The sequence below is a fragment of the Penaeus vannamei genome, chromosome 7 (assembly GCF_042767895.1).
Source record: "Penaeus vannamei isolate JL-2024 chromosome 7, ASM4276789v1, whole genome shotgun sequence".
NCBI lineage: Eukaryota > Metazoa > Arthropoda > Malacostraca > Decapoda > Penaeidae > Penaeus > Penaeus vannamei.
The window spans coordinates 23,144,250-23,166,749 of record NC_091555.1 but is presented as its reverse complement, the minus strand read 5'-3'; the positions used below and the strand labels follow the sequence as shown (position 1 = coordinate 23,166,749).

The following is a 22,500-nucleotide window of genomic DNA, read 5'->3' as shown; positions in this document are numbered from 1 at the left end:
TCACGATCTGTTAGGCAGACTTATTTGAAAAATTGTCAAAAATCAAAGAAACCGCAGCCTCTATACATCAATAGACGTTAATGGCCTTTGCCAGAGTGCCAAGTGTAACGATCATGACGATATAGGTATTGATTGATTCCTTATTGTCCACTACCTAAATCTATAGAAATTATGCCAGGGACCCTCCCTAACCCACAGACTTGGCCCTGATAGCAGGGGAGGGCATGAATGGTACCAAGTTAAGTGCAGGTTAACATATGAATAATGTACAGAGAACTGGTATGCGTATAGTCAAATGCAGGGGACTGTGCCCCTTGCAACCTCCCCACCCTGAACAAAGAATCCATTATGTATGTATAGCATGATAGCCCATAGGACAGACTAAGCATTGGGTGCTCCTGCATGTTGGCCATACACTCTATCCTGCTGTGAATATGTGTAGGATTCTTTGTCTTCCAGGGCCTGGATTCACTAACTCACTTATGATGATAAAATCCCTGGCAACTATAGATCCCATGGTAACCAGACAGTGGTGGTATTCACTAACAACTTGCCATTGGAGTTACCATGATAAATTTTACCAGTGGTCAGAGCACTGGTAACTTCTGGAAAAATGATGTCATCTCATGCTATCTCGTCCAAAAATTAATATCTAAGCAAAGTATTAGGTTATTTTTGTACCTGATGCAACTAATATGATGACAAACATATATCACAATACGAACATGGCGAAGAAATGCAAATTTCATGTGAAACTAGCAAGAATAAAATCCACACAAATTCTTATAAAATTATAGGCTTATATTATACTAGAATAGATGGAATCGATAGATCAGTTAACTCTTAAAGAATTCTTCTCTGACATACTTATTTAAAATACTATAGAAAAAACTACTTTGCTGATATATAAACTGGCAATACCAACGAGTATAGCAATTTCTGTGTCTGTTGGCATTTTGACAATAAACTCCAAAGTGCATGGGCAAGAATAAGCTTGAAATATCTCCTTTGACGACAGATGGCAATGAATAAAAATTTTGTTTGGTCTGCTTCTTTGCTTAACAATGATGAAAAATAAATAGATAAATAAAAACTGTTTGGACTGTCTCTTTGGTTTGAGGTAAACAATAATATATTGATATAACAGTTTTTGTATTGGTTCCTATCTATATAGTAATTATATATGCCACATGATTGATATGATAAGATAAATATATGAATTTTTGTCTACATGTGCTTGAATAGTGTTATAACTGTGACGATTATTTAAAAAATCTTGCTGTGTCTAGTTCTGCTTACATGTTACATGATTGGCCTAAGGAACCTAAAAGATTATGTATATCGCTCGCTGATTGGTGGAATAGCTTTACTAGAGCCCTCTGTTGCCTACCATTAAAATGAGTCAATTTTCTCAGAATATCCAAATTACCATTTCTTCATGAAGTCTGCTTTGCCATCACTGGTAAATGTGTTGCAGTCGTATGGTAGTGGCTGTGGTTGGGGGCTGCAGTGTGCACAACCCCCTGCATTAGACAATATAGTGACTTATTTTGTGTATATTGTAATTATAGTGATGTCTTCTTTTGTTATTCATATTTTACTCCACAATTTCCTTGGTACTTTTTACGCACTTTCCTGTTATCAGGCCCAAGAATGTTGGGCTTTGGGTGGGGTTCAGTGGCAAATGTCCAACATATAGGGGTAGCAGAAGGTGACAGGAATCCACTGATACCACTGTCATTTTGATCACTCGTGGAAAGGTATTCTAAATAGTTACCTTACTCTCTGGATGACAAATTCTTTCTAAGGAAATCAGACTGTAATTTTCTTTTTCTTTTTAAAAAATCTGCATCCACATCCATCCGAGATGAAATCTTTGTCATCATGGTGTCTGCATCTGTTACTCTGGCAAAGACCAGCAAACCTCCGCACATATTTGGCAAGATGGGGTTTGGATTGGTTTGTCATTTGACAGCAGTGTTGTTTACAGACTCTTGTTATAATAAATATGAGGGTTTTGTTATCCATTTGCCGAAGGCACAGAAGCACATTTGTTGCTGCATTTGTGATAAGTGATTGTTATCTGTAGTCAAAATGTTCCATTTGTGTTGTAAGAGACTCATTAGTTTTTGTCTATTTGTGTGCAGTACATATTTCAAGATTTAGCTATTCATTTTTTGTATTTTTGTATTTTTTGTCTCGTACTCTCACTTTTATGCACTCTCTCTCCCTTTCTCTTTATCTATCTCTCTTCTCTCTTCTCTTCATCTTTCTTTCATCAGCCATAGGCAACTTCTTGAGTAACCATACTGATTTCATGTAACATTTCTTCCTGAAAAGATAAAATGGCAGAGCCCAAGCTGGAGCCCATTGTGAAGCGCATCCGCCACCTGAGTTCCCTTGTGAGCACTTCAGGCTTGGATGGCAGCAAGGGCTCAGGCTTCGTCACTCCACAGCTAGTTGGGCATGAGGGCTTGTTGGATGCCCTCTTTGTCCTCTACGATGAGTGCAATAATGATCAAATGAAAAAAGATGCAAATGTGTGTGCATTCATTGATAAGTGTGAGTTTTTTGTGGTTAAATTTTTTTATTGGTTTGTCTTGAAAACATTCTAAAGAAGAGTTTGTCTTTAACTTTTGAAACTTTTTTATTATTATTATTTGTTTGTAGTGTCATGTCATGATCTTTTTTGTATGTACTAAAGTTAATGTAATATAATGTTCTCTGAACTAGCTAGCATGATATATTAAGGAAAGATATTAATATTTCTTCTTTGATTTGATGTTTATTTGAAAAGAAGTTGATACTTTCAGATAGGAGCACAGTGCATGACTTACGTAAGTTACGTGTGAACTTAAATGATTTTGAGCAAAAGAAAGTGATTGGAAAAGGCCATTTTGGTGTTGTTCAAGTAGTAAGAGAAAAAGCCACAGGAAATGTTTTTGCTCTCAAAAGCCTTCGCAAATCAGACACCTTATCACAACAACATGTAAGTAGAAAATTATTGCTGGTGCTCCTTGTTTTGTTGAAATTTTGTTTTTGGTAATTTCTTTCATAATATTATGTTTTTTCTTCCTATTTTTGCTAGAGTTAGAAACCTAGTGACTACAAGTTCCATTATGTTCTGACAGAAAGTATTCATGTTTATATAAAATTTCTAAAGATATACATTATCTTATGTTGATGTATGTTAATCTGTTATTTATTTTTATTAAAGGTTGCCTTCTATGAAGAAGAGAGAGATATCATGGCAAAGGCTACCTCAACATGGATCACAAAATTACAATATGCATTCCAGGTGAGCTTTATTTATTTTCCATCTGAATAAAATGAATCTGAATTTATATACATTATCTATATGCATTTGTATCTATACTCATTTTACACTGCAGAGATCTATATTAGATAGTCATTCATGTATTATTTTGATATCCATATGATAAGCTTGTGTATGATTATCTCCCAGTTTTGGTCACCACCTTTTCAACCTTTCAAATGCAGGATGACCAGCAGCTTTACTTGGTGATGGAATTCCACCCTGGTGGAGATTTGCTGTCTCTGCTAGATCGCTACGATGGCACATTTTCGGAGGACATGGCACGTTTTTATTTGGCAGAAATCACCCTGGCTATACATGACTTACACTCAATGGGTTATGTGCACAGGTATGTTTCTGTTAAAACATTCATAGTATTATAAATTTTCATATTAGTAAGTATGTTTTTCAACTTATGAAAATAAAATGTTTTACTGATATTTCCCTTGCAGAGATGTAAAGCCTGACAACATACTGATAGACAGATGTGGTCATGTCAAGTTAGCTGACTTTGGCTCTGCAGCAAAGCTGACATCTTCAGGTGTTGTCAGAAGTAAAATGCCTGTTGGAACTCCAGACTATATAGCTCCGGAGGTCTTGCAGTCTCTTAATGAGAAAGCTTCCAGTGTCTCTTATGGGGTAATGCCAATGATTCTCTACTGGTATATTTTTTCTCGTGCTCTGTATGCTGAGAATATCTGCCGCAAACTGTTTTTCATTTGAATATGATATTTAAATCTAATTTTGAGTTTGCCTTTTTCATGGCAATTTCTATTTTCACCATTATTCATTTTATATGTACTGTGGAAAATTATGTTGTATTTATGCTATTATTTTTGTATTGTGGCAGGTGGAATGTGACTTGTGGTCCCTTGGAATAATGGCTTATGAAATGTGCTTTGGTGATACACCCTTCAAGGGGGAGAAAGTAGTCGATACTTACAGTAACATCATGAATCATAAGGTAAATGAGAGTTGCTTACTTTTTTCATGTTAAAGGAAGCAGAGGTTCTTATTTTGTTGTCTGAAAGTAAGTTCAGAGTTACAGAGGCACTGGATCTGGAAATTCAATTGACTAGAGAAACCTAATAATCTTCCCCCAACATCTCCTCCTCAGCTTCTTTCTATTTTAGTGGTCATGATGCTTTGAAGAAGCAATATAGGGAAAAGGCCTTTAGCATATTTATGTGTTTTCTTGTTTTTCCTTTTGTTTTTGTTTTTTTAATTTTGATTTCTTTACATAAATCCTGCATGTGATGTTGAATGTGTATTGTTTTACTCTTGTAGCTCTCTCTTGGTGTAATCAGCAACCTAACAGTCTCTTTACCTCTTAAGAAAAAACTCAGATTTGATGATGAAGAAAATGCATTCAGTGAGGCGGCAAAGGATCTTATACGTGGCTTGCTTGAGGAGGCCAACCATCGGCTGAATCACTCAGCAATCGTTCAGCACAAGTTTTTCCTTTTGGTTAACTGGAATGATTTGCAGAACTGTACGTATCAGTTAGTGCATTAGTTAGTATTTGATATGAATAATTTTTTTCATGGTATACTTTCTCTATTTATTAAATCTCACTTTTTTTCCTTTTGTATTCTCATTACTTCTTATCTCAAAATATTTTTAATCACCAGGGTCATATATCCATATCTCATCCAAACAATGCAAATGTGGCAATAGAGACTGAAAACCAAGGATGACAATGATGTGATACAAGATAAATTTCATGAAAACTAAAAAAAAAAAAAAATGTGTTTCAGGTCCCCCACCATTTGTCCCTATTGTGAACAGTGTAGATGACACAAGCAACTTTGAGGAGTTTGAGAATGAAAGGAGACTGCCCAGTGTTGATGCTTTCCGCACCCGGCAGGGCTTCTCGGGCCGAAACTTGCCTTTTGTAGGTTTCACTTACAATAGGGGCAAGACCAATGCGGAGGGGTAAGAGGGAATGTGTCTCCTTTTTTTTTTTTTCTTCTTTTTTTTGTATTTGTTTCTTCATCCTCTTCTCTGATGAAACTCATCCCTAGATGATACCTTTGAGAATCCTCAGAAAGCATAAAGGTTAAGGGATTTTAGATAGGGCCAGAGATATGGAGGAAAGAAAAAAACCTTTAAGAATAATTTCTAGAGGACATGAGCTGTGGAATCCACTTGAATATTACTTGAATTTTTGCAGACAATTTTCTTTGTTTCTGTATATGCGCTTGAAAATTGTTAAGATTTTGTATATTTTATGGGAAATAAAACATGAAGGGAAGGATGCCATTGCAGCTTTCACATTTGTTCCTTGCTTTCCAGGCCCAATCCTACTCCTGGAGTTAGAACAAATTCTATTGGTTCATCAATTGTCAATGTTTCCCTCCTTGATGAAACCTTCAGAGACTCATCACAGCGTGATGACCAAATGAAAGCCCTGAAAAAAGAAAATCATGAACTCAAACTGGAGGTAAGTTTGTGTAGTTATTAATGTATGCATATTTATGTATTTTGTAATTGGAATTGCAGTTAGGATAGTATTACTGATAATATTGGATGTATTGAAGAAGAGAAGAATTGAGTGAATTTCTTTTTTTCCTCTTATAGCTTGAGAAACTTAGAGACAAGGAGCATGGCAGGGAGGTCCAAGCTAGAGACAGAAAACTAAAGGAGGCTGAGTGCAGGATTGAATATTTGGAAAAGGAGCGGCAGCGCTTGGAGGAGGATAATGTCCGCAATGAGAGAGCTGCTGTGGTAATTTTTTTTCTTATCTTTCATTTTGATATGACTGGACTTGATTGCACAAAACTGTATTCATGAGGATGAAACCATGTCCTTATCCATTTACATTATTTTCCCTTCTCTTGTCCCATGTGAAATTTTATTCTATGCTGTCTAAAAGACATTGAACACTTTTTCCCTATTCTCGGCAGACATATAAGAGAGACCTTGCTCTAGAGAGGTCCAACCGAGTACAGACTGAGACACAGACCATTGAACTTGTCAGAGGAATGAAGAACAAGTGGAAACAGGAGGAAGCCAAGAAGATAGAGGCTTTATCTAGTAAAATTACTGTAAGTTTGTGAGATATGTATATACAAAGATCAGTTTCTTCTTTTTCCTTAACATGTATATATGATTTTAGAATTAAATGATTCTGGATTAGTAAATTTGTTTGTGATTTTGGTAGTTTGCATTTGAATATGTGATTAATAAGTGTTTAATAGGCAATTCCCTCTTTCAGGCATATGAGGAAGAAATTGCTTTCCAGCAGTCACAGCACAAAGAAGTTGTGAATGCGCTAGCTGAGAGAGAGAAGGAGTTCAAAGTATTTGCAGCTGAGACTCAGAGACTGAAGAAGCAACTCCATGCAAAGGTGCAGTGCATGGCTTTTGGTGCATGACCTTACATAGTTTTTCAGTTTTAGTTTTTCCCTATTAAGTTTGTGAATTGTGATGTTAAACCTTCTATTTTTGATAAAATAAAAATTATAAATACAGTTGAAAATATTTAATGTAGCCCTCTCAAACCATATAGGATATTTTTGTAAATAAGATGTAATTCAAAGATACTGTTTTTAGTCATTAGTTAATTTTTTTCATTTAAAGAAGAAACCAAAATCCCATCTTGCATTATATAATTTATACTTCAGTAAAATATATGATTTCTTCTTTTCATGGATGGCAGGAGAAGATGGAAATTTCCTTCCAAAAGGAAAAAGCTGAGATGGTGTGCCATGGAGACTGTTCACCAGCTCAAGAGGCAAAGCAGAAGCTTGAGGAACTCCTCCAAAAACTGGAAAAGGAGAAGGAAAAAAGAGAGAAGATCGCCACAAAACTGGAGGAAGCATCTTCGCTGAGAAATGAACTGGAGAAGGAGCTCCACCAGAAAGCTCATGTGGAAGATGAGAGCAAGCTGATGGAAAACCAGTTGGAGGATCTCAGTCAGAAGCTAGCTGAGACAGAGAGGGCCTTGGAGGCAGCTGAGGACAGGATGAAGCACTATGAACAGCAGGTTAGGGCTTGAAATCAGGAGTTATCTTATCATTTTGTTTTAATTCTGGATAATTTGGTTAATGCGAAGTCCATCTTGGGTACTCGTTCATTAATTATATTTTTGCGTAATTATGTAGTTAACCTTGGAATATATATCCATTTTATTTGGTTTTGATATATAAGGGTAATTTGCTGTGATAATAGTTATGCTGATTATTTATCCATTATCATTTTTCTGAAAATTTAGAGTTAGGTGTTCAGGATTTGCCAGTACTTTTCACTGCCACTAAAGTTCAATGATAACTTGAATCAGAAATATATCTTCTGGCAGTATAAAGCAAGCCACAGTTACCCATTTCAACAGTTGATACAATCTTTTAACTTACATTCTGCTTTGTGCCATTAGTTTGATTTATAATGAATTAAATCTGTTTTGTTTTTCTCATTGGCAATCATTTTCTCCATATCTAATATTACAAATGAATAGTTTCTCTTAATTTTTTTACAAATTTTAAGTTAATTTTCCCTCTCAGAATCATGCTGCAAAGAAACAGCGAATAGAAGAACTGGAAGGCCAGCTTACCCAAGAAAAGAAGGAATGTTCAATTCTGCGGAACCAGTTGCAGGTAAATTGATTTTATAAGAGGATTATCTGTCTGAGTACATCACATCTGGTAGCTGACATTGAAGTCCTTGTTTTAGGTTTCATATGAAAACACTTACTCAATATAAGTGAAAAGATTCAGAGAGATCTTGTTTCATTTATATATGCTCACAAAAATAAGTTTTGGTGACATAAGATGCCCATGGCTTTTTGCAGTCTATATTAATTAGCTCCCTTCCTTTGTGACATACAGGAATTAACAGGCCGTCTGAATGAATCACGCGCTAGTTATGAAAGTCTGGATTCCACTCGCAGCCTGAGGGAAGAGGAGCAGGAGGCAAAGATTAAGGAATTAGAACAAGAGCTGAAACTAGCAACTTCAGGCAAATTAGACCTCCAGAACCAACTTGCAGTTGTAAGGGCAAGGGAAGGTGTGTACCGATAATTTGTTTGTTTGATTTTTTTTTTATGTTTTAGTACGTTTTGCAAATTTTTTGAATCTGAAGCAATATACTAATTTCTTTATTTTAAAGAAAAAGGAAAAAGTAAAGAAAATATATATACAGTTCTTTAGCATATACACCTCATTAATGGAATACTTGGTAATATTCTTCACAGGAGAGCATAAGAGCAAGATATCAGAACTTGAATTGCTGCTCTCCAAGCTTGATGACACTGTGCGCAGCCTGGAGAATAAAAAGTCCTCCACAGAAGCATGTGCGGAGACATTCCAGGCTAAGTTGCAGCTCCTTGAGGCTCAACTGGAATCGGCCAAGGCTGCCAGTGAACAAGACAAGGAGAAGGCCAAGAAGTTATGTGAAGATTTAAGAGTGGTAAGGGATGGTGCTGTGTTGTAATGTACTCTCTCTAAAGTGAAGATTAATGTAATGAATTGGATTTAATAGCCATTTATATTTTATCAAAAAGTAATGAATTTGAAATACATGTTCCCTTTTGTATTACTGGATTAATGCAGCTTTTGGATTTATGTTATGTCTTCTTGATTTTTGCTATGTCTCCTTGGTATAAAACATGTCATTGATATTTACTCAGATTTAATGAAATTAATATCAGCAATGAAATACTTGATTGCTATAAAGGTATTTTGCATTCCTCAAGGCCAAGGCTGAGCTATCAGACTGCAAATTGGACTTGCGTGTAGCCCAAAGAGATGCTAAGTCATCCCAAGACACTATCTCATACTTGAGGGAACGAAGCCGAGAACAGCGTACCCAGCTGGAGGAGAAGGAGGTTAGATCTTGTTTGTTTTTTAACTATGTCATTTGTTGTCAGCATTGCCTTTATTGATTTATTATTTTAGTATCATCATTTCAATTATCATTATTTAGTCATCTAATCTTGATATTGTACATTTTTAAGAGGTTTTTAAATCCCAAACATCCCATGGCATACATAACCAATGTGTTATGCGCGAGAACTACTGAGTTGATGGTCCTTTAAATCGTGTACAGACTGCCGTACAGAAGGTCAAAGAACTGGAGGAAGAACTCCGAAAGAACATGGAGAAGCAGGATGCGGAGATCCAGAAGCAGGAGGCTCAGTTTGAGAAAGAGAGGGCAGCTCACAAGGTAATCAATCATAAAAGACTTCAAAATATTTCTGACATTAGTTATTAATCTATTTGTCTTAGATTGTGTACCAACCACTCACTGGAACCCAATAGAAAATTGCCAAAAGATTAAATTGTTCTACTCTTTACTGTTTTAAGGAAAATATTATTAGGCACCTGAAAAAAAAGCTTAGCAGTTTAACAAGTGCAAGACTAACTTTTATCACTATTCTCTTCATTTTCATATATTATATTTGGTAATATAATCTAAAAATATTATATGTTTTCCAGAAAGCAGTTGCTGCCCTGGAAGAGAAGATCAAGAATCTTCAGGATGCCAGCAAAGGATCAGAAGAGTTGCAGAAGAAATTGCGTGATGCCTACCAGCAAGCAGACAGTCTCAAGGTACTTTTGGATTTATTTTGATTTATTTTGATTTTCATTCAAAGCTTGATTTTGTTATTTTGATGTGATTTATTTGTTCTTTTATTATTGTTACTTTTCTTTTCACTTTGTACTTTTTGATGTTTTATTAGGTGTATTGTGTTTGGACAGATATTAAGGTGTAGTATCCAAATTCTGATTTTGACTCATTGTTGAAGTCATTATCTATAAAATTGCATTTATATGTGATTTTAGATTCTCTGTTCCTTCCCTTTTATCTGCTCCTCTCTTCCATTTTCTATTATTATTATTATTAGTAGTAGTAGTAGTAGTAGTAGTATTTTTATTTCTTAGTGCAGATTATACTTTTTGACAATTTTAGTACAAATAGCAGATACAGAGGATGTGTGATACATACTGCTGTATTTTTCAGCTTGAAAAACGGGGACTGGAAACTCAGATTAAGATGGTTGAATCTGCACGAGAAGAAATCAAACAAGAGAAGCAGAACATGAGAAGTGATGCTGATGATTTGAGAAAGAAACTTCAGGACTCAGAGGCAGTGAGTAATGGAGAGGGAGAGTGGAATGAATATAATTGTGGTACTGGTATTTTACGAGGCATATTTGAACACAAAACTCAAAAATGTCTAAACTTTGTGAGGGTAAAAGTATTTGTGGTGATTTTATTTAGATAAGGAAAATGTGCTGTATGGCTGCTGTTTAGGAAATGCCTGGTTTACAGCTTTACATCTTGCACTGGTCAAAACAAATATTGTCTAAAAGGTTTCTACGCTTGCTGTGGTAATGTCTTTTTTTTGTTTGTTTCAGACAATAGCTCAGCTGAAGGAACTGTGCTCCATGCAAGATGAAGAATTGACAGTGATGGAGACATTCTCTGACCAAATCAAAACACACCAGGAAGAGAAGTAAGGATGGTTTTGTGAAAATGATAGAAGCAGATATATAGGAGTACTAGATCACAGTTTTTTAAATGGTGGAAGTACATATGATACTTTACATTTGTTTGTAACAGTGATTGGAAAAGGATTTGTTGACTCAGTCTGTCTAATCTGGGTATAACTATTATCTTGCATAGCTACTCCATTTGAAGTCTGGCCTCTTGACAATGACTTTAAGTTTCCTTATAATCATATAATCATACAACAATCTGACACCTTTTCATCAAATAGGGACAAACTGCAGAAGGACATTGAGAAACTCCAAGCTGAAGTGAGGACAGCACGATCAGCTGTCAATGAGGAAAAGTCCTTGAAGCTTTTCCAGGAGAGGAAGGTGAAGGACCTGGAGAGGCAACTGAATTGCCAAGATGAGGAGAGTGACCAGCAGGTGGCACGGCTCAATGAACAACTGCAGGAGTCAAACAAGACTAACTTGGAACTGCATGAACAGGTAGGGGCTGTTTTTTGTTGTTGTTGTTTCATGTTTTACTGATGTGGATGAAGGTAGTACAATATTTTTATTTATTTTTTATTTTTTATCTAGTATGAATGCCTTGTGCTCACTACTAGATTATTATATTCATTACCATCTGCATAGTAAAATACAGGCCTTAGGTATGGGCTATTAAATGCTAAACTTGATGTGGTATACAGGGAGTCCTTGATTTGCATGATAGATGCGTTCCAGAAGGTGCATAGTAAATTTCGTGCAATGTAAGGATGATCAGTCGTGCGTGGGTAAAGAATGAGCTTTGCCTGCGGCATTGCCCGGGTGGTGTTAAACACAGTGGGTGGCGGGAAACACCTTGTGATGACTGGTGGCTGCATTACTGAACTAAATCAGCCTTGCAAAACTTGATTTTCTGGAAATCGTGTCATTTTAAAGACTGTAATATGAGGAAAAAACCCTATTTTTGACACCGCGCTATTTTGAATTTGTGCAATATAAAGTCGTGCATATCAAGGACTCCCTGTATATGGTGCAATTCTTTGTCATTAATACTTATATTTATGATACTTATGATACTATGTTTTTCTAGTTAACTGAATTATTAGCTGATATATCACAGACTTTGCACTGAAAGAATATAGTGCGAATTTTGATGTACATTATTTTGGTATTTAAAGATTGAGAGTCTGGAGAAGGAGCTCAAAGAGGCAACTCTCCTGGTTCGCAACATGGAGTGTGAGTTCACGTCCCTCCAAGGTCAGCGTGACTTGATGCAACAGGAGATTGATGGTCACATTCACCACATCCACACCCTAAAGGATTCCAACTTCAAGTTAACGGAGGCACTGGAAACAGCAGTGTCCAAGGGAGAGGCATTTAAGCAAAAGTATGTTATTTAGAAAGTTTGACTGGTGACTTGTATTTTAATTTTCAAAGTTTAAGTGGTAACTGTAGAGAAAATTGAAGAAGGTTGAATAATATTAGATTAATACAAGAGGACTTCTTCATGGATTGAATATGCTCTTTCAATATAGAAGGCTATGAATATGTAATTGCTTATTTATGCAATTACTGAAAGCCATTCCATTGTTTCCAGGATTGAAGAAGTAGAACGCATGCTAGCAGACCAGCAACTGATGTTTGAGGATGAGAAGATCAAAATGAAGAGCACCATTGAGCAACAGACCAAGCTGATTGACTTCTTGCAAGCTAAGACTGACAACTCTAAGAAGAAAAAGGTTGGTTAATGAATGCCATCCTTATATGCAGGTCAACTAGGGTGTATTTCTTGTGTTATTCTAATTCTTCACAAAGATTTCCTTGAGCTGCCGTAGTTTCTTACTCTGTGTCTTGGCTTTTACAGAACTTCAAGGAAAAGTTGTTTGGAGGGAAAGACAAAGAGAACACAGGCTTCAGCATGCCTCATCAGTACAGAGAACTGGAGGACCTGTTGGCACGAGAGCGAATGAATGGCAAACAGATCCAAGAGCAACTAATAAAAGCCCGGGCTGAGATTGTGGCATTAAGGGCTAATGGTCAGTGACTTGCCTTTTCTTTGTAATATCTCACCTATTGAGCTCCAAGTTTAATTTGGTGGTCTTGTGATATAAAAAGATATTTGGTTGTCATGCGTGTATCTGAAATATTTAATCATGACTTTGGAGTCATAATTGTCATTGTTTGATGTGATTTGCTTTGACTGAAGTGGTTATTCATATGCCAGGGTTCAGGTGCATCCCTAAAAAGTATTAAAATGTTCTGAATAATTTTTTGGAAATTTAAGACATTAAAAAGTCTTTAAAAAATAGAGCTTTTTTTTGTTGCAAGTTTTAAAATGGCTTAAGTTGCCCAAGGAACATCTTTGTTTGCATAAATGTACATATATCTATTAGTGGTAGACGTTGTTGTAATTCATTCAATAGTGGATCTCTATGCTGTTTGATTAGAAATAATTTGTCAATAATATTAGACATTGACTTTTGCTGATTGATGCAATCATTTACTTATGGACCGTATGAAAAAAAGAAAAAAGATAAAGAGATACCTTTGGTGTGCAATCTATCCTAGAATCTGTATAAAAATCATGGGGTGAATTTTTTTATCTTGGTCACTGATGCAACAAGTAAGCCAACACATTATGGGGGAGTGTATTCAGTGATAAGTGGCTCCAGGTCTTAAAAATCAATTGTTATGAGTCTTAAAAAGTCTTAAAAAGGTCTTAAATTTCAGCAGCTTATACCTACAAGAACCCTGTAAGCATTATGTTATCCTGTTGGCTAATTGCAGGTGGCACCTTGGACAACAAGAGCGTCATGGGCACTCCTCGACCCCCAAGAACCCCTATGGTCTCACGCACTCCCCTCCAGACAAAGACTCCCCAAAACAAGAGAGCCTTAGAACACATAGTGGACTCCCCCAATGTACAGGAAAGCAGCTCTAAGCAAAGGATGCGGCACAACATCCCCCATAGGTTGGTGTGGGATGAGGGTTGTGATTAACAGTGCTAGATCAGAAGCCTGAGTTCAGAGTAAAAGAATGTGTATATGTACAGTCTCAGTCAAAACTCCTGTCAAACATATTTTGAATTCCGTTCTGTACATCTGCTTAATACCATACTTTTTGTATAGTGTAAGACAGATTCAAAAATTCAATTCATGACGACTTTTGTTTGTCACTTTACATGTTTTACATGATTTGTGAATCCCTTTGATCCAATTGTTTCATTAGTGAACCCCATGGATCTGGTTGCTTCACAGCAGTCACATGGCCCAAAATATAGACATTAAGCTTATGTAAGCAGCTGCTCTGATGGATGTGTGGCTTGTAAGCCAGGTGCATGCAAACACTCGTGTGCAGTGACAAGATTCTATGCCTCCCCTTAGCAATGTTTTCTCTTTTTATGCATAAGTGTTTTTAGCTTTTTTAACATTTTCCAATTTCCATATTTGCCATTTGATTTTCTTTATGCAGATGGTAATAGACTAACATTTTGTTATCTGAGTAATTTTAAAACATTTTTTTGTAATATTAAATTTTCTGCAATTGCACCTGCACCGCTGGTTACGTTGGCAGGATGCTGAGCTTGGAAATAATGTCCTCCCTGGAGGAGGCACTCTTCCAGTCATGGCTCACAGACACTACATATCACACTCATTTATTGATGGGAATAATGCAAAAGCCCATTTCTAAATGCCAAATGAGTCTAATTACCTTCCATGAAGGCTATGTGCCTGTGGCAAGTCCTTTCTGTCACCCCAGCCTTCAGTCAAAATACTCATGATGGCAAATGAAGGACTTTTTTATTGCCATATGGTTACTTTACCTGTTATATATACTGTGCAATGGCTATAATTACAAATGCACTGTTGCAGATGGCAGTCTGGCCTTCAGATGAGAGCAATCCGGTGTGCAGGTTGCCTTGACAGCATCCCCTTTGCAAGAAATGCCTCCAAGTGTCAAGAGTGTGGTATAATTGCTCACAACAAGGTGAGAAGAACACATTTTTGGGTGCAATTCAAAATATATACATATTCTTGTGTTCCAGATAGAATTTTGAAATGAAAATCAATTGTGGTTGAAATGGAAGCTGACATCTGAACATTATTTTTTACTCTCATATTAGTCATGATTTTTCAGGGGAGGGATAGTCTGTATATATTGATTAGGATTTCAGGTTTAGGATGCATTCCATATGCACAGTATTTTTTGTACATGAAATGTGTACTTTAAAGCCTTTTATATGTTTACAGAAAATAGTGCTCATAAATCACTAGGTTTTACCTTATTTTGTGCCTGATTGAGCAGTGTCTCATTATGTTGCCTGCTCTCATGGATTAGTCTGATAAGTATATGGTTTATATCCTATCTAATTGTCAGAAATATGGCATTCTTTTTAGTTACCTATTATATATTCCTCTTTATTATTACAGTGTTGTATGGAGTTACCATCAACATGTGGCCTGCCTGTCCAATTTGCAGAACATTATGCAAGAGGTTGGAGTTCTGATTCTCCAATTAAATCCCAAGGATCTCAGTCTTCTCAGAAGTGTGTGATTCAGGGATGGTTGAAGATGCCAAAGTTAGTGCCCATTTGGAGAATCTGATTTTATTGTTTCTCTTTTTATTCTATGACTTTGAATATCATTATGCTGTTTATATATATTCTGTATGAATTGTAAAGCAATTTCCACTGAGAAAAAAAATGAATTTGTGAAAAGAATTAGATCTTGAAATGATGTGCTTTAAGACTTCTGTTTTAATATAACAAATGTTGATTAATAGATGATTAAAATAAATGAAGAAAATATTAGTTCTTGTCAAGGAACATCACCAAGTCCTTTGAGGTAAAAATGATTTGTTTGGATTTATACAATATTTCAGTTTATACATTACCATGCTGAATCTGCACCTTTATAGTATTTTTGTTTCAATAACTTCCTTGCAGGTCTGGCAAAGCCTGCTGGGAGAGCTGTTTTGTTAGCCTGGAACAAGAGGAGATCCTGATGTACGACCATGAGCCCAGCACTGGTATGCAACCTCGCTCCAAGATAAGCCTTTCACGGCCTGGCTGTATTACCACCATCATGTCTGCTGTGCCGAGGTCTGAGCTACCCAACACTAGCATTGTGGATCTCCCTTATATCCTCAAGGTTTGTTGTTAGCTTATGTAAGTGCAGTTACTGTAAAGATTATCAAATGAAATAAGTTTTTAATAGTATTTGATGAACATTTTGCTTGAATGGACTAGGCCAGTCTTTATAAAGTAAGTTGCATCATTTTGATTTGGAGCTTTCTTGCCTTATGTAAAAGGGCTCTCATGAATATGACCATGGTCTTTGGAGCTTATCATCATCACATGTTTCAATGTTTCAGATTGAAATTCGTGCAAAGACTGCTTCTGGACACTCTAATACTCTGTATTTCATGACCACTAATTTTGAAGAAAAGCAGTCTTGGGTATCAGCCTTAGAAGGAGTTTTGGCACAGGTAAGTTAAATGAAACAAACCCACTTTTTGTTTTTGGATTCATTTTTAAAACTTAATGCAGAGGCTGCAGTATAAATAAAGAATGCAGCTATGACTAATTGAATTCTTTTCCCTTTAAAAGTTTCATGTTTTTATTTAATACAGAGGTCTAATGTAATGTATTGTTTGTCTGTTAGAGCCATAGAAAATGAAAACAAAATGACAAGCAACAACTAATGCTTTTATTTTCAGTTTAATGACAGTACAACCTGTGCTTATGTCTTTAGCCCAGATGAGAGGGTATGACACTGTTATCATTCACCTGTTAAATAGTACTGTAGATGAGCTGGTGTAATGATGAAATTTATTTGATTGTATTTCTTTAGTGTTTCTGCCTAAGTAGTGTTACTGGTAGAAATTTGTGCTGTATTTTGGTTGATGATCATTTACTGTAGGTATATTAGTTCTGCAGTAATTATAAAATGGTAATTCATTGGAGTATGTAATTGATAAGCTCTGTCTGTAGAACTTGATTGAAAAATATGATTTTTTGAATTTCACAAAGCAGGTATTCGCAGAAAATGAGAAACCATATTGATAGGAATGATATGGCATATAAATGCAGGTATTCACTATATGTTTAACTTTGGGCTGTACAGATGCTCATTTTGTTGGATGCAGTAGAAATAACTTGTGTCAATGCAAGTAAAATAACTATTTTGTGTGTGCAAATGTTATTGAAATTGTTTATTCACATATTTATTATGTTTTTCAGATGAACAAGGGGGAGGTAGAGGACAGCAGCTTGACAGCATGCATCCAAGAAAACACATTGTTATCTCTTGATGGCCCTAGTCCTCTGGATATCAACATTATTGTTTACCTGAATAAAACGGTAGGTTATTTTATTTATATATTAATTTCTCTAAAAAGTTTGATGGTCTCTTCATTTTCTCTGTGCAATCAATAATTCGGTGCCATATGACCATGCTGTTCCAGCACCAGGTGTGTTTTTGACCAATCAATTCATTTTCTCTAAGGAATGTTTATGAAATAACAAAGATCATAATAAATAACAATATGATAACTGTGCCCAAGCATATTGCATATAGTTACCCTTTATGCTAAATCCTTCTCCCTTGACAGACGGCACTGGTTGGAGCGACAGAAGGCCTTTACTCCTTTGAGCTGGACCAGTCGGGGAAACTACGGTCCCGTGCACGCATTGAAGGCCTTAGCAGCATCCACCAGATTTTGATGTTAGAGGAAGCTGGGATGGTCCTCTTTATTGCAGGTGAAGAGATGCAGAAATCCTAGGATTGGGGTTCTTAAATGTCACAGTAAAGGTTTTTTAAGATTTGGAATGCAAATGCATTTTTATTGATTGATTATATAATTATCATTTTCTTTTTGAGTTAGAAATTATGGAAGGAATAAATTCACACTGATTTACTTTTTTCATACATTTTTTTTTTTGTGTTTTTATTTTTTATTTTTATTTTTCTTTTGTAAGTAGTATTTTTCTCAGCTAATAGCCTTTTCCTGATCTTTTACAGGCAAAGAGAACCTAGTTTACATGAATGACATGCGGACAGTAGTTGCTGCAGCAGAAGCAGCCCAGCTTTCTAAGCCAAGCTTAAGTATGCAAAGAGTAGAACCATTGCAGGGTTGCCATCTACTGGCCTCAGGTTGCACTACAGCAAAACAGACTTTCATGTGTGCTGCAGCTTCAGACAGAATTAGGTAAGTAAATAGTGACTATAATTCACCCAAATTTGCATTGAATTAATCTAGGCCACACATGTTTAAATAAGGTGAAAACGAATAAATATATCATCATATAATAAGTTGTAATAAATTTTGCATAGTTTGTGAAAATTAGAATAACTGTAGTTTAACATGATACTACCTCTTTGTGATTATGATTATTGCCATAATTTTAGTATCTGGGTTAGATTGTTATTTGAGAGTAGCAACAAGAGATTTGCCTAAAAGTACTAAGATTTTAACAAAGTATATTCAACAAGATATTCCTTCCTTCCTTTCCTAATTGGCTATCCTCTATCAGAGCTGAAGATGAAACCATGTTGGGTTTTGAAATGATTGTGTCTCAGCTGAACTAGCTCTGTGTCAAGTTTGCCTCTGTCCAGATATTATAAGGCTGAACTTTTTTTCCTTTTTATTTTTCAGCATCCTGGTGTGGAATGATCTGAAGAATGAGTTTAATGTCTGCCGTCAGTATAGCACTCAGGAACCCTGCAGTTGCTTACACTTCACCAAAGCCTCTCTTATCGTTGGTGCGGAGAAGTTCTATGAGATAGACCTCAAAACATTTGATATTGAAGGTAACACTAAATTTATCATATGAAAAAATATAGTTTAGTACTTAACTTGGTGAATATAAGAGATGCATTATCCCTGGTTTGATTTTAGGCTCTTTTTATGTTCTTTGATTTTTTGTGTGTGTTTATTTTGTTGATTGTTTATTTGTTTATATATGTGTGTATTTATAATTTTTTATTAATCAATAAATTTATTTTTGTTTACAGAATTTTTGGATGAGTCGGACACATCTCTTGCTTATGCCATATATGGATCAACCCAGATGTCTTCATTTCCAGTTGCCATTCTGCAGGTATGATTTTTTTCCCCATGGGTTGACATATAGCCAAAACTATCAAGTGTGTGCCAGAACTATGAAGTGCGTTATGTCCCTTTTCAGTTGTGTCGTAACTTCAGCGATTATCAAAAGTGACTATTGGCTGAGATATTAACTTCATAATGTTTTTTTTTTTTTTTTTTTTTTTTTTTTTTTTTTTAAACTAAAGCATTTGAAAGGTGTGAAATATACATAAAAGCCTTTGTCAAACAGGTGAAAAAGGAAAATTTTCATATCTTTCCCATGAATGCTCTTTATGCAAATAAAAAATTGTGTTTGCATTGGTTTGTGTTTCTGATAGACTTTTCTTCTGCAGGTGTCAAAGCCAGGAAAGTATGAGGAATACTTGTTGTGCTTCTATGAGTTTGCAGTGTTTGTGGATCCTTGTGGACAGCGGTCTAGAGAGCATGATATCAAATTCGCTCGCTTACCCATTGCCATTGGTAAGATATGTGTATTAGGCACAGTCCTCTCTCTTTTGACTGATATGCTATTTGCTAGAAAATTAGCCTTGCTTTTGAACGTTGAACATATCATTAGGCCAATATTTTTTACGTTAACTGCATTCTCCAAATAATATACACATCAGAGAAGCCCATGATAAGGAAAAAGTGATAAAAGTATATAGATAAAGATATTTTTCAATACAAATACTGAATTATGTCATATAAAACAAGCCTTTATTGATGAAATTATTTCTATCCATAGTACTATTTCTTTTCCACAAGAGTAAAAGTTCTGTGAGGTATTAAAAAGGATTTTTCTTGATGTGGATATATTTTACAAAGTTATTTGTCATATTTTTGGTTGTTTTTAGTTGTAATATTAAATAGTGGTCTTGCTTTCTTTGCTGTATATTGCAGAGTCATATATTTGCTTTTCATTCCTTGGGTGTGCATATGATAAGGGATATTCTTTATCCCTGCTTCTGAAATGCACCTCTCAATAAATTACTCTGAAGAACTGGATCAGACTAGAGTCTTCTAGTGAATTACACAAATAAAGAAAGACTCCAGCAGTTCTAAGAGTCTGGAAACAAAGAATGCAATGTACAACTAATAGTTACTTTTTTCTCTTTCGCCAAACAGTCTTCCGCAACCCCTACCTGTACATCATACACCAGAATGCAGTAGAGGTTATTGAGATCCGGCCAGACTCATTCACCAAGGTGACCGGTGTTGACACAGACGCAGACAGTGATATAGGCCCACCCATCAGGATGGTTACAAAGAATATGGCCAGACCGTCCTATCTTGGTAAGATCTTGTAATTTCTTTTTTCCTAGTATAAGTAGTTCATATTTTCCTGATAAGTGATAGGAAGATTTTTAAAAATCTTTTCCCTTTAGGTTCTAAGAAAAAGAGGAATTCAGGATTTGTTGAATGTGTATGAACTGGTAAAGGTTAACTTACTAACTAAAATACCTTTAACAACAAATTATTCAAATATTATTTTGGAATGAACATATGTCTAAGAGAAAAAAAATCAATGAATTGTCTTGTATATTTCAAGTAAATTGGGTTGCAGTGATCATCATCATCATTATTAATCATCATCATCAATAATCATCATCATCAATAATCATCATCATTGTTATTATTGTTATTAGTTATTAAGAGATCTATTATTATTGTTGTTGTTGTTGCTGTTATAATTATAGTTATTATTATTGTTGTTATTATTATTATTATTATTATTATTATTATTATCATCATTATCATCATCATTATTATTGTTTTGCTTTTGTTATTGTTATTATTATCACCATCATTATTATTATTATTGTTATTGTTAATGTTATGATTTTTATCATTATTATTATTGTTGTTATTATTATTATTATTGTTGTTGTTGTTGTTATTGATATTGTTATTGTTATTATTATTATTGTTGCTGTTATAATTATCATTATTATTATTATTATTATTATTATTATTATTATTATTATTATTATCATTATTATTATCAGCATTATCATTGTTATTATTGTTATTATAGCCATTATCATTATTATTAGTATTAGTATTAGTATTATCATCAACATTATCATTACTATTATTGTTACTATTATTATTGTTATTATTATTATTGTTATTATTATTATTGTTATCATCTCCATTACTATTATTGTTATTATTATTATCATTGTTATTGTTGTTATTATCATTGTTATTGTTATTATTATTATTATTATTATTATCATTGTTATTATTATGATTATCATTATCATTGTCTGTCATTATTTTTATCATTATCATATTATTATTATTATTATTATATTAGTATTATTATCATTATCATTATTGTCATTATTATTGTTATTATCAATGTAATTGATTACTGTTATTATTACTATTATTAATATTTCTATCTTCATTTGGATCATAATCATTATTAAATATGAAACTTATTCTTTTAAGGGCCTGCACTGAATGCTGAAAGCATTACCATTGCCTCCAGGAGTTCCGATAAGCTGCAGGTAATGCAGATAACAGCTAGCTTCCCAGAAGACCTTGATATGTCCTCCACTTGGGGTACACTGCCATCGTTTTCTATGCAGAAGTAAGTTTAGAGTGATTTTTTTTTTTTTTTTTTTTTTTTTTTTTTTTTTTTAACTCTAATTATGATTTGGTTGATTGAACATGTATGTCTGTATCTAGAAGCTATCCTTGAATTTTTCTGGAATGAATTTGATGCATCGGTGTATCAATACAGTTTTGTTTCATGTGACTTATATAGCAAATAGCCACAAGTAACTTCATTAAAATAATGATTTCCTCTTTTGTCTTTGGTTATTCAATATGGCGTACCTGCTTTCTTTTAGGGAGGAACCAGACACAATATCAGTGAACTCAGTCAGCAGCAGGGGCAGTGTGACCAGTTCAGATGGCGACTTTGGCCACTCCAACAAGCGTGTGCAGTTTACAAATGCTCCACAAACCCCCAGTAGTAAAAGATCAAAGACTGGATTATAAAGACTAGACTATAAGCGACTTATTCCCTTGAACTGTCTCTGTCACTATATCATAACATTAGCATCTTATGGTTCTTGAATGGGTGTACTAAGAATTCCTTCCAGTTGATGAATGGGTGTTTAGCTTTGTTTTAATCGTAAAGCTAAGTTTGAATGATAGATTCGTTAATGTGATTCAGTCTATATATGTCTGTGTGAATGAGTCTTGGTACCCCTTACTCATTTGATTTAGAGCTGACATAGAATGTAGAGTCCCTGTCCTTCTTACAATAGATATGCTCACCTATAGTTAAGTATGTAAATATTTAAACAACTTGCTTTTTACCTGTCACTAAGCTAGTCAGGGTTATGAACTGTGAAGCATTTTTTTTTTCTTTTGAACACTCGGTATCCCATTGTACAAAAGCTTACGTTTATTGAGAAGGCACATAAATTCCACAATATTTTAAAAACTGTCAATAATTTAAAAGCTTTAGTGCAGTATATGTGAAAACTGAAAGAATAGTTCAATCCTGTGAATATAACATTGATTCTTGTCTGTTAGTTCTGATTTATTTTGTAATATGTTAAATCTGTTGCACTGGTTCATATTTGTTCTTTTGATATTGATTGTATTGAAAACAAGGAGTTAGTAGAAATAGAAGATGG

The 22,500-nt window shown here is 34.8% G+C and overlaps 1 protein-coding gene across 3 annotated transcripts in view; it reads left to right on the top strand.

The window, feature by feature from the left end:
- sti (sticky) overlaps nt 1-22,500 on the top strand; it is a 24,341-nt gene that overhangs the window by 1,507 nt on the left and 334 nt on the right. Inside the window, exons 2-41 of one of the 3 annotated variants that reach the window (XM_027359455.2) lie at nt 2,341-2,562; nt 2,814-2,989; nt 3,218-3,298; nt 3,502-3,665; nt 3,769-3,955; nt 4,167-4,280; nt 4,652-4,808; nt 5,074-5,251; nt 5,612-5,759; nt 5,897-6,043; nt 6,223-6,363; nt 6,534-6,665; nt 6,977-7,303; nt 7,818-7,910; nt 8,142-8,319; nt 8,507-8,721; nt 9,008-9,139; nt 9,361-9,477; nt 9,750-9,863; nt 10,276-10,404; nt 10,673-10,770; nt 11,035-11,254; nt 11,932-12,140; nt 12,351-12,492; nt 12,618-12,789; nt 13,541-13,724; nt 14,626-14,740; nt 15,184-15,332; nt 15,699-15,903; nt 16,127-16,240; nt 16,472-16,519; nt 16,995-17,114; nt 17,366-17,513; nt 17,776-17,962; nt 18,410-18,564; nt 18,769-18,854; nt 19,195-19,321; nt 19,967-20,134; nt 21,299-21,440; nt 21,703-21,995. In XM_027359455.2, coding sequence (XP_027215256.2) covers nt 2,346-2,562; nt 2,814-2,989; nt 3,218-3,298; nt 3,502-3,665; nt 3,769-3,955; nt 4,167-4,280; nt 4,652-4,808; nt 5,074-5,251; nt 5,612-5,759; nt 5,897-6,043; nt 6,223-6,363; nt 6,534-6,665; nt 6,977-7,303; nt 7,818-7,910; nt 8,142-8,319; nt 8,507-8,721; nt 9,008-9,139; nt 9,361-9,477; nt 9,750-9,863; nt 10,276-10,404; nt 10,673-10,770; nt 11,035-11,254; nt 11,932-12,140; nt 12,351-12,492; nt 12,618-12,789; nt 13,541-13,724; nt 14,626-14,740; nt 15,184-15,332; nt 15,699-15,903; nt 16,127-16,240; nt 16,472-16,519; nt 16,995-17,114; nt 17,366-17,513; nt 17,776-17,962; nt 18,410-18,564; nt 18,769-18,854; nt 19,195-19,321; nt 19,967-20,134; nt 21,299-21,440; nt 21,703-21,853 — 6,087 coding nt within the window. In that variant the 5' untranslated portion in view covers nt 2,341-2,345 and the 3' untranslated portion in view covers nt 21,854-21,995. Of the gene's footprint in view, nt 1-2,340; nt 2,563-2,813; nt 2,990-3,217; nt 3,299-3,501; nt 3,666-3,768; nt 3,956-4,166; nt 4,281-4,651; nt 4,809-5,073; nt 5,252-5,611; nt 5,760-5,896; nt 6,044-6,222; nt 6,364-6,533; nt 6,666-6,976; nt 7,304-7,817; nt 7,911-8,141; nt 8,320-8,506; nt 8,722-9,007; nt 9,140-9,360; nt 9,478-9,749; nt 9,864-10,275; nt 10,405-10,672; nt 10,771-11,034; nt 11,255-11,931; nt 12,141-12,350; nt 12,493-12,617; nt 12,790-13,540; nt 13,725-14,625; nt 14,741-15,183; nt 15,333-15,698; nt 15,904-16,126; nt 16,241-16,471; nt 16,520-16,994; nt 17,115-17,365; nt 17,514-17,775; nt 17,963-18,409; nt 18,565-18,768; nt 18,855-19,194; nt 19,322-19,966; nt 20,135-21,298; nt 21,441-21,702 lie in introns of those variants that run through there. The other 2 variants (XM_027359456.2, XM_070123634.1) reach the window with 2 other exon arrangements.